A 12,500-nucleotide genomic window follows, 5' to 3' on the forward strand; every position below is an offset into this window, starting at 1 on the left:
AATCAGTCATTACGACGGCATAAAGGCCCGCCAAAATACATTTCAGTCGACTAAATCAACTGTAGATTTAGTCGACTAAAATCTTATGATATTTAGACTTAGACTAAAATGTGACTAAAACTAAAATTTGCTGCCAAAAACAACACTGCCTGGCACTGTGTCGTCGTAATGTGTCCAGACTTCATCTCCACAGCTCATTGGCTGACAGCTAAACGAATAAACAACAGACTATTCACTGAACTGAACTGAACAATGGAACTGATGCAGAAAATAGACACGCACACACACACACACACACACACACACCCTACCTTCTGGAGGTACACCTGCTGCCAGTCTAAGTCTTTGAAAAATAGATGTTCTTTTACCTCTGGAGCCCTGTTGGGGGGGGGGGGGGGGGGGAAGAGAGAGAGAGAGAGAGAGAGAGAGAGAGAGACACAGAGAGAGAGAGAGACAGAGAGAGAGACACAGAGAGAGAAAGAGAGAGACAGAGAGACATTCAAACATGTTATCCCACATCCATGCTCCAGGGGGCAGTGTTGGCCACAGTTGAGTCACATCAGGGCTAGAGTCACACACATGGAGGCTCATTGGGACAGTGGTTCCCAAAGTGTGGTCCGGGGACCCCCTGGGGGTCCTTGAGGGAGTTCCAGGGGGTCGTCCCCCCCCCCCCCCCCCCAAGCTGAATGATAGTTAGGAACCAAATGGACCCTTATGGGTCTGTAACTCTGAACGTGTGGTTCCATTTGGTTCCATTTGTTCGCTCTCAGAGTTAACCCATTTTTATGCTTTAGCTATTAAAAAATAGCAGATAGGTCTGCTGATTTTTGAAAAATTGAAGAACGACTGACATAGAAACATAGCTTTTTCAGAAAACTGTCAGGATGTAGAAGAACATTTTTAGAATCTGATCTCAGGTCAGAATGGGTTAAATTGACATTGATTTTACAATATAAATGTAGGTCCCAGAGACAGAAATGCCATTAAATGGGGGGTCCGTATAGACTAATGCATGTCAAACTGGGGGGTCCTTGAAATGAAAAAGGTTGAACGTGACCTGCTAGAGCTGTACAAATGGGGGGTCCGCAGGCTAATGACTGTTAATTTGGGGGTCCTTGACATGACAACGTTTGAGAAAACCACTGCATTAGGAGACGCGAGCGTTGGCTAACTTTAAAATACTTCCAAGTAAGAGTCTGTGCTTAACCCATTCTGAACGGGTGTTAGCATCATGTTATGCTTTAGCTATTGAAAAATAGCAGATCTACAAGCTCATAGCGTGCCACCGAGTGGCGCGCTACGAGCTTGTAGGTCTGCTATTTTTTTTTTAATCGAAGAACGACTGACATTTTTAGAATCTGATCTCAGGTCAGAATGGGTTCATCAGACCAGTGTGTATCCAGTGGAAACCTCGTATGAATCTGATCTCAGGTCAGAATGGGTTAAAGGGGAATACCACTCATTTTCAACATTTTACTATGTCATTAATATACCTTAGAGGTGTTGTGTGGACATAATAAAAAAGTCCCCCCATTCTGTGTTAACGAGGAAACTGGAGGTCTGAATAAAATCATTAGCATGGTGAATCACCATGTACAATCAATCAATGATTATTTCCACAAAACACCTCTAAGGTATATTAATGACATAGTAAAATGTTGAAAATGAGTGGAATGCCCCTAAAATCACCCAAATAGATCCTGCTGGAAACCAAAACGAGCGAGCTGGACATGGAAACGTAAAAGTATTATTTTCACATAAAGCGTCGCTTTCATTTTTCCCATACACGTTTCAGAAAAGTATTTATTTAAGACCGTTGAACCTCGGCTATTCCTGACAAATCATGGCGATAAATAAACACAATGTTTCGGGACGAAGAAAAATAATTAGAAATAAGAAAATAGTTTTTTCTTCCTTCCTAATTATAACACTGTGCTGTGATTGGTCACCCTTCCAGTGTGAAGAGCAGAGGACGGCTTGCTGTTCTCAACCTTCACACACTCTCTGTTGCAGTAGAACATTGTGCAAGATGGTCTGGGCCGAGAGACTAAGGGCCGACTAAGAGAGAGAGAGGGCCGAGAGACTAAGGGCCGACTAAGAGAGAGAGAGGGCCGAGAGACTAAGGGCCGACTAAGAGAGAGAGAGGGCCGAGAGACTAAGGGCCGATTCATACTCCTATTTTACCGTTGTTTCGGCGCTGTAGTGCCCAAATGATTTCGGCTCGTCAGAAATGTTCAGTAGCACCGAAGAGACGACTTTAGGACTGTACCCCCCCCCCCCCCGAACCTCAAATGACGTCACATTGTAGGCTCTACAGAGCTAAATTACGTCACATTGTAGGCTCTACAGAGCCAAATGACGTCACATTGTAGGCTCTACAGAGCCAAATGACGTCACATTGTAGGCTCTACAGAGCCAAATGACGTCACATTGTAGGCTCTACAGAGCCAAATGACGTCACATTGTAGGCTCTACAGAGCCAAATGACGTCACATTGTAGTCTCTACAGAGCCAAATGACGTCACATTGTAGTCTCTACAGAGCCAAATGACGTCACATTGTAGGCTCTACAGAGCCAAATGACGTCACATTGTAGGCTCTACAGAGCCAAATGACGTCACATTGTAGGCTCTACAGAGCCAAATGACGTCACATTGTAGGCTCTACAGAGCCAAATGACGTCACATTGTAGGCTCTACAGAGCCAAATGACGTCACATTGTAGGCTCTACAGAGCCAAATGACGTCACATTGTAGGCTCTACAGAGCCAAATGACGTCACATTGTAGGCTCTACAGAGCCAAATGACGTCACATTGTAGGCTCTACAGAGCCAAATGACGTCACATTGTAGGCTCTACAGAGCCAAATGACGTCACATTGTAGGCTCTACAGAGCCAAATGACGTCACATTGTAGGCTCTACAGAGCCAAATGACGTCACATTGTAGGCTCTACAGAGTGTGTGCGTGCCTGTGTGTTAGTACAGTGTGTGCATGCCTGCGTGCGTGCGTGCATGTGTGCGTGCCTGTGTGTTAGTGCAGTGTGTGCGTGCCTGTGTGTTAGTGCAGTGTGTGCCTGCGTGCGTGCGTGCATGTGTGCGTGTGTGCTCGTACCCTTGCCCCAGACAGCCCAGCCTCTTGGCCACGTCTCTCTGCAGCAGTCCCTCCAGGAGGCCTTTCAGCTCCTCTGTGAAGGAATCCGGAAGCTCCACATTCTGCAGAGACCCGGAAGTTCAGTTAGACACAGACACAGACACAGAGACAGACACAGACACAGACACAGACACAGACACAGACACAGAGACAGAGACAGACACAGACACAGACACAGAGACAGAGACATAGACAGACACAGACACAGACACAGACGCAGACACAGACACAGACAAAGAGACAGACACAGACACAGAGACAGACACAGAGACAGAGACAGAGACAGACACAGACGCAGACACAGACACAGACAAAGAGACAGACACAGAGACAGAGACAGACACAGACACAGAGACAGAGACAGACACAGACACAAGACACAGACACAAACGCAGAAGACGCAACGCAATGCAAAATCAATTTCACCTCTCCACCACTCACCAGCCTGACGTCACCAACTCTACAGGGGGGTGCCCCAGAATTTTCAACGCCAAAATATTTAACCCATTCTGACACGAGATCAGATTCATACGAGGTTTCCACTGGACACACACACTGGTCTGATTAACTCCATTCTGACCTGAGATCAGATTCTAAAAAATGTCAGTCGTTCTTTGATTTTTCAAAAAATAGCAGACCTACAAGCTCGTAGCACGCCACTCGGTGCCACGCTACGAGCTTGTAGATCTGCTATTTTTATTATTTTTTTATCGTGAAAATGTGCCTCAAATATTTTAATATATTATTCTTTCAGAACGTTTTTTTACTCAAATCTTTGCTTCTGGGAGGGGGAGTCCCTGGAACAACATATTTTCAGATGGGGGGTCGGCGGCCAAATACATATATTTTTTTAGGGGGTCCTCGACATGAAAATGTTTGAGAACGACTGACATAAAAACCAGAGGATTTTTCCAAGAACACTGTCAGGACTTTGAAGACGTAGATCGGTAGAATTTGTCATCAGGACTAAAATGGGTTAGAGAGGTGGTCCGTTCTATTCTGAGGCCCGCTGTGGGTCAGTCAGAGACCGAGTCACGCTGCGCTGCGACACACACACACACACACACACACACACACACACACACACACACACACACACACACACACACACACACACACACACACACACACACACACACACACACACAGTCACACACACAGTCACACACACACACAGCGAGCGGGGATTACGGGGATGAAGCAGATCTAAGTGGCTGGATTGAAATCCTAATCTGGATTTATCATGACGTAGGTTAAGGCTGTGTGCTTTCTCTGGTTCAGAGGGTCGACCGGGGCTAGTTATATGCGTGCGTGTGTGCGTGCGCGTGCGTGCACAGGATGGAGAGAGAGAGAGAGAGAGAGACTAAGTCAATGTGTGAATGACATTGTGACGTTGTGCGTTAACCCATTCTGACCTGAGATCAGATTCAAAAAATGTCTTCTATGTCAGTCGTTCTTCGATTTTTCAAAAATAGCAGACCTACAAGCTCGTAGCGCGCCACTCGGTGGCGCGCTACGAGCTTGTAGATCTGCTATTTTTCAATAGCTAAAGCACGACATGATGCTAACACCAAAATGGGTTCCGGCCCAAAATGGGTTAAGCACTTACAGCAGCACTATGTAACTTGTTTTAATGAATAAAATGTTATTGTTGTCTAATCTGTACGGTAGACTATGTTAATGCCGTCTGTGCTGCTAGCCATTAGCATGAATGAAGGTAACCTAGTGCCACCATCCGCGTCCACTTTAACCCATTTTGGTGTTAGCATCATGCTATGCTTTAGCCATTGAAAAATAGCAGAGCTACAAGCTCGTAGCGCGCCACTCTGCTATTTTTGAAAAATCGAAGAACGACTGACAGGGAAACATAACTTTTTCAGAAAACTGTCCTGATATAGAAGACATTTTTTTTAATCTGATCTCAGGTCAGAATGAAAACTGTCCTGATATAGAAGACATTTTTAGAATCTGATCTCAGGTCAGAATGAAAACTGTCCTGATATAGAAGACATTTTTTTAGAATCTGATCTCAGGTCAGAATGAAAACTGTCCTGATATAGAAGACATTTTTTTTAGAATCTGATCTCAGGTCAGAATGAAAACTGTCCTGATATAGAAGACATTTTTTTTAAATCTGATCTCAGGTCAGAATGAAAACTGTCCTGATATAGAAGACATTTTTTTAGAATCTGATCTCAGGTCAGAATGAAAACTGTCCTGATATAGAAGACATTTTTTTTAATCTGATCTCAGGTCAGAATGAAAACTGTCCTGATATAGAAGACATTTTTTTTTAATCTGATCTCAGGTCAGAATGAAAACTGTCTTGATATAGAAGACTTTTTTTTAAGAATCTGATCTCAGGTCAGAATGAAAACTGTCCTGATATAGAAGACATTTTTTTTTAGAATCTGATCTCAGGTCAGAATGAAAACTGTCCTGATATAGAAGACATTTTTTTTAGAATCTGATCTCAGGTCAGAATGAAAACTGTCCTGATATAGAAGACATTTTTTTAGAATCTGATCTCAGGTCAGAATGAAAACTGTCCTGATATAGAAGACATTTTTTTAGAATCTGATCTCAGGTCAGAATGAAAACTGTCCTGATATAGAATACATTTTTTTAGAATCTGATCTCAGGTCAGAATGAAAACTGTCCTGATATAGAAGACATTTTTTTTAGAATCTGATCTCAGGTCAGAATGAAAACTGTCTTGATATAGAAGAATTTTTTTTTTTAATCTGATCTCAGGTCAGAATGAAAACTGTCCTGATATAGAAGACTTTTTTTTTTTAAATCTGATCTCAGGTCAGAATGAAAACTGTCCTGATATAGAAGACATTTTTTTTGGAATCTGATCTCAGGTCAGAATGAAAACTGTCCTGATATAGAAGACATTTTTTTTAGAATCTGATCTCAGGTCAGAATGAAAACTGCCCTGATATAGAAGACATTTTTTTAGAATCTGATCTCAGGTCAGAATGGGTTAAGAGAAGGAGCTTGCGAGCCCACACGTTCTGAGCTTATAGAGAGGCTATTTAAAATAAAAAAATAAAAAACTACGTGCCAAAAATAGCGATGCAGGGCAACAGATTGTTGTTCCAGATTGTGACAGAACAAACGAACACATGGAGAAGTACAGCCTTCAGCTATTGTGGTCCTAGAATATGGAACAGCCTGCCTCAGTGGTGTGCACAGATAGACACTAGGGGGTGCTAGAGCACCACCCTGCCCTTTTTGGCAATGTGCTCTTAAAAAAACCATGCGGTGACATTGATCAAATCTTGATAAAAAACGCTTCTACTATATTATTTAGCCCCCCCCCCCCCCCACAATCTAAAGCTATGTTTCTATGTCAGTGGTTCTTCGATAAATAAATAAAATAGCAGATCTACAAGCTCGTAGCGCGCCACTCGGTGGCGCGCTATGAGCTTGTAGATCTGCTATTTTTCAATAGCTTTATAAGCACCAAAATGCGCTGCACAAGGTGCCCTTTTTTTTCACTTGAGCACCTGCCCCTCTAAATGGCTGTGCACGCCACTGGCCTGCCTGCCAGGGCAAGTTCTAAATAAATCTAAATAAAACAGTTTGACTCCATAAAACGCGTAACCCCGCATTTTAAATCAGATACCCTATACGCTGCAGAGATTGTCGTATTACCTTTTAGAGCATATTATACGCTGAATTATTTGGGGCTTTTGATCCGTGAAAATCCGGCGAAAAAAGGTTCCTCGGTTTGTTATGAACCGATCGCACCACACCCGCCATCTTGGTGCGCCCGGAAGACCGCAGCACAAGACTCCGCCCCTCCTCCATGAGGCGTTGTACCCAGTTTCAATTTGCGTTGGCCTCAATTTCCCAGAAGCCCTAGCAGCCCAAACAGCATGTGTTGATTTCCGGTTTCGTCATCAAAACAAAAACCATCTCGTCTCCAGCTCCGCGGCAGAGACAAGAGTTTATTTTTAATTATTACAATACGGCGGATTAATGTCGCAGTAAAGCACGCATCGTACCCTGGATTAAACAATTAGCGGCCGTCAAACTGTTTCAAAACAGCTTCCCCCCCCCCCCCAACCATCATTGTCTTGTTAAACTTTAATTGTATTCATTTTTATTTGATTGCGCTTTTATTTTTCCTTTGTTTTTGAGGGGCGGCTAGCCCCTCCTATATACAGCTTTTAGTGCCCACAAAAGGACCGCGACACAAACATTAAATGCCGTGGACAATGATGGGAAAATGTACATCATCTTGTCCGCCACACGTCACATATTTTGCCATTGACAATGAAAGGAGAAATTACGTCACATGTCCGCCAAATATGACGTAAACTTGTGGCAACACAAACATTAACCCATTTTGTGGCGGGAACCCCTTTTGGTGCTATTGAAAGATAGCAGATCTACAAGCTCATAGCGCGCCACCGAGTGGCGCGCTACGAGCTTGTAGATCTGCTATTTTTGAAAAATCGAAGAACGACTGACATAGAAACATAGCCTTTTTCAGAAAACTGTCAGGATGTAGAAGACATTTGTAGAATCTGATCTCAGGTCAGAATGTTTTAAATGCCGGTATTGACAATGAAGGGAAACTTTTACGTCATATGTAGACTAGCTAATCTGCTAACCAACCACATGAATTCAGTCGTTCATGAGATGATGTATGGTGATAAGAGCGCCCCTCACTTCACACAGGTGTGATTCTTTTCTCATTTCTTTTCCCTGTGGAGATGGAGAGCCGAGGTGAAGCGCCACACCGGCCATCACCTCCCACTACTTCTAATATGTTGTTGTCCGCTCACAATAATCGCATCGTGGAGAATTACCTTTACCGTGGTAATTGTCCTCCGTCATACTAGGATATACTATAACTGGAACTCTACACAAATCCATTTGCCCAAAGTAGCAGATATTGGCAAATGTTCCCGCGAGAATAGTGATGCTGGCTGGGTTCAAGTGGCTAACAAAAGTGGCATTTTTAAGTTTTAAGCATATTTTGATTATCGCTGTGATCAAGAGCCCCAGTCAGGACCTTAGATTACCAGTGTTAGGATATATCAATATTAATATATATATATAGCTATGTATCCTACTGTAACCTGCAGCTTGGCTTGGTTGATTATCTAGTGAACGAGTGAATAGCTACTGTACGGCACTGTGCCATCCATGAGATTACGAGATTTGATTAATAAGCATTAATCCAGCATTACAAATAATACTTTTACTTTTTACTTTTTTTCAGGTTTTTCTTTTTTTACTCGCGTGGTAGAAACCACGATCCGACGCACGCACGCTTAATATTAATTTTTTTCCTCAAAATGAGACAAACGATTATTATACTCCATCGCGCTAAGAAAAGCAATCCATCCGTTGTCGTGGCAACACGCGTCAACTTGAGAAAAGTGTGCCCATGTATGCCACCGGGCCAACGGGCACATTTTCCGGTGCATCTGGCGTTATTAGGCATCGTTGGTCGGGGTTGATCTCGTGAAAGACCGACAGATGGTCGCCGGGGCAGACGCTGCACGGGCGCAGCACCCTGCGCAGGGTGCAGTGCTCCGCGGGGTGCCCCCGGCCACATTTAGGGCACCCTTTATGACGCTCCATCCAGCGCTCCTTCTCCTCCTTGGTCATGACGCGGAGGGCGGGGCACAGGTTGGTGTAGTGGTCGCCGCTATCGCAGACCGGACAGTACTTGGACTTGGTGTTGGACGGTCGCTGAACGCCGCCGCCCGCCGTGGTTTGGGTCTTGGTCTTGTTCGGGGCGACGGTCGACGTCGGGTCCCTCATGCCCCCCCCGTCGTCACGGCGACGAGACCGCCGGGCGGGCGACGTCGGGTCCCTGCCCCCCCCGCCACGGCGACGAGACCGACGGGCGGGCGACGTCGGCGGCTCCCTCCACCCGCCGCGTCGCTGAGACTGATCGTGGCATTGGGGGTGAGATCTGCTCGCGTCGCCCGAGAAGCTCTGGTAGGGTTCTGCGTCCCTGCCAGGGTGGTGAGAGTAGGGGCGCTGCTCAGAGTAATCCCTTTGTGGGCGCTGCTCAGAGTAATCCCTTTGGGTGGCGCGCTGCTCGGAGTAATCCCTTTGTGGGCGCTGCTCGGAGTAATCCCTTTGTGGGCGCTGCTCGGAGTAATCCTTTTGGGTGGCGCGCTGCTCGGAGTAATCCCTTTGTGGGCGCTGCTCGGAGTAATCCCTTTGGGTGGCGCGCTGCTCGGAGTAATCCCTTTGGTTGGCGTGCTGCTCAGAGTAATCCCTTTGGGTGGCGCGCTGCTCGGAGTAATCCCTTTGGGTGGTGCGCTGCTCGGAGTAATCCCTTTGGGTGGCGCGCTGCTCAGAGTAATCCCTTTGGGTGGCGCCCTGCTCGGAGTAATCCCTTTGGGTGGCGCGCTGCTCGGAGTAATCCCTTTGGGCGGCGCGCTGCTCAGAGTAATCCCTTTGGGTGGCGCCGGGGCGTTGGCGGTGTTGAACAGCGACGGAGTCTTCCAGGTCCCCGTGTTCGCCGCCCATCTTTCGTAGATGGAGGACCAGGTCTTGGAGAGTGGCCGGCTGCGGGTGATCCACCCGGAGCGACGACAGCCTCTGCTCCATCTCGCTCACGTCCGTCCCGACGTAGGACTCCGGGTCCGTCCTGACCCCGGGGAGGACGTAGGACTCCGGGCCCGTCCTGACCCCGGGGAGGACGTAGGACTCCGGGTGCGTCCTGAACGCGGGGAGGTGCTCGTTAAGATCGCTCCCGTCCACGACGGACCATAACCTGAAGGGCTTCTTCTCGCCGATTACGCTCGCCAGGCGTTCGATCAGCTGAGAGCGGTCGACCGGTTGGGCGGGTCCCGACGGGGTAAAAACCGACCTGCATTCTTCGGCAGTGGTGTGGGCGTCTCCCTGCATGTCGCCGCACGCGTGTTCTGGCGTGTACGCCGCGGTATTCGCCGCCGCCGCCGCCGGAGGCGCGTCTCCGCTATGTTCCGCGACGGGGGCCTGTTGTCGTTGAATCTCCAGGGCGCTGATCCTCCACGCCATGGCCCTCATTGTCTCGCGGGTTCGCTCGGCCAGCTCCAGGGTCAGTCGCCTGGCTTCCTCCCGGTCGCGCTTGGCCTCTTCGCGGTCGCGCCTGGCCTCCTCGCGGAGGAGGGCCTGAATCAGAGCTACGAAACGGTTAGCTTCCATGACTCAGAAGACTCCAGGTTAGGGTCGCGGTACTCCTTATCGGGGCTCGTTAGGGTCGCGGTACTCCTTATCGGAGGCTCGTTAGGGTCGCGGTACTCCTTATCGGAGGCTCGTTAGGGTCGCGGTACTCCTTATCGGAGGCTCGTTAGGGTCGCGGTACTCCTTATCGGAGGCTCGTTAGGGTCGCGGTACTCCTTATCGGAGGCTCGTTGGCTGTGTTCGTCAAAGCCGGAGATGTCGCGAATACCGGATCTTGATAGAGCTAAATGTATATATATATTTATATAGCTACTGTAACCAACTTGGCTTTGTTGATTATCAAGAGCGGACGAGATCAGCTAAAGACCTCGAGCGGTGAGATACGACAACGTCCTTCGAACCTGCTTCGTTAACTCTGACTGCTCTCGTCTCTGGAAAGTCCACCTTTAAAAGGTTCAACGCCGCGTCACGCTGTGACGTCACGCTGTGACGTCATGACGATGGATATACTATACGCGCTTCATTATTTCTGACTTCAACGTGCCTCTCGTTCAAAATATGAATGCTTTGGAGCTTCTAGCGATATAATAGACTCTAGAGGTAAGCTTACAGAATATTTCTCCGGTTTTCTTCCGGATTCTTTCCAGGGGGGGGGGGGGGGGGGGGTGTTTCAGAGTAAAAGCACCCCAGAGCTCCTATTTTGAAGGCATCCCGGCACAGATTGTGTTTAACCCATTCTGAATGGGAACCCATTTTGGTGTTGGCATCATGTTGTGCTTTAGCTATTGAAAAATAGCAGATCTACAAGCTCATAGCGCTACGAGCTTGTAGGTCTGCTATTTTTTGAAAAATCGAAGAGCGACTTGACATTTTTTTTAATCTGATCTCGGGTCAGAATGGGTTAATCAGACCCAGTGTGTGTCCAGCGGAAACCTCGTGTGAATCTGATCTCAGGTCGGATTGTGTTTAACGTGCTAAAGACACATGGCATATGGACAGTGTGTGCATGCAGGGCTTGTTGTCGGTGTAGAAGTCTTACCATAGTGAGCGTCATGCGGTCGATCTCATGTTTGTCTTTGGTCTTATGTTGCCTGAAAGGACTGTGCCTACAGAGACACAAACACAGGACACGTCATCAACAGCCACACCAAACACATACAAACACACCAAACACATACAAACACACCAAACACACCAAACACATACAAACACACCAAACACATACAAACACACCAAACACACCAAACACATACAAACACACCAAACACATACAAACACACCAAACACATACAAACACACCAAACACATACAAACACACCAAACACATACAAACACACCAAACACATACAAACACATACAGCCACACCAAACACATACAGCCACACCAAACACATACAAACACACCAAACACATACAAACACACCAAACACATACAAACACACCAAACACATACAAACACACCAAACACATACAAACACACCAAACACATACAGCCACACCAAACACATACAGCCACACCAAACACATACAAACACACCAAACACATACAAACACACCAAACACATACAAACACACCAAACACATACAAACACACCAAACACATACAAACACACCAAACAAATACAAACACACCAAACACATACAGCCACACCAAACACATACAAACACACCAAACACATACAAACACACCAAACACATACAAACACACCAAACACATACAAACACACCAAACAAATACAAACAGATACAAACACACCAAACACATACAAACACACCAAACACATACAAACACACCAAACACATACAAACACATAATTCTAAAACGGGTAGTCCCAATACTTCATTCTGATTGGCCGGTTACCGTCACGTGACCGGTGTAAATTTCACCGATAACCCACACACCTTCAATCACTTTGTACCATCCTGCAGCCTTGTAGCTGAACTGGGGAAGGGGAGCGCTTGATTGCTTTACAAACACATGCCGTGCGGGCGTCTAAGCACCGCCCGGCTCATATGACTGTGAATGTGAGGCTCCAGGCAGCCCCGTAAATACATCAAGCGCTATTCTCCCGTCACATAGGCTACTCGCCGAGCACAACAAGGAAGTGTTGTGGCTCTGGCTCGCTCGCTCTGGTGGCGCAAAGCGTAGCTACTTTAGTGAATTTAATAGTTTTATTAGGTTAATATTGCTATGTGTTT

General features: G+C 46.6%; 1 protein-coding gene across 1 annotated transcript in view; it reads right to left on the minus strand.

The window, feature by feature from the left end:
• Positions 1-12,500, minus strand: part of grk3 (G protein-coupled receptor kinase 3) — a gene marked incomplete at both ends in the record, with an annotated part of 89,702 nt that overhangs the window by 16,637 nt on the left and 60,565 nt on the right. Inside the window, 3 exons of the mRNA XM_083792957.1 lie at positions 312-378; positions 3,114-3,214; positions 11,341-11,407. Of these exons, the coding sequence (XP_083649083.1) occupies positions 312-378; positions 3,114-3,214; positions 11,341-11,407 (235 nt within the window). The remainder of the gene's footprint in view (positions 1-311; positions 379-3,113; positions 3,215-11,340; positions 11,408-12,500) is intronic.

This window comes from Protomyctophum parallelum (assembly GCF_964188405.1).
Source record: "Protomyctophum parallelum genome assembly, chromosome: 21".
NCBI lineage: Eukaryota > Metazoa > Chordata > Actinopteri > Myctophiformes > Myctophidae > Protomyctophum > Protomyctophum parallelum.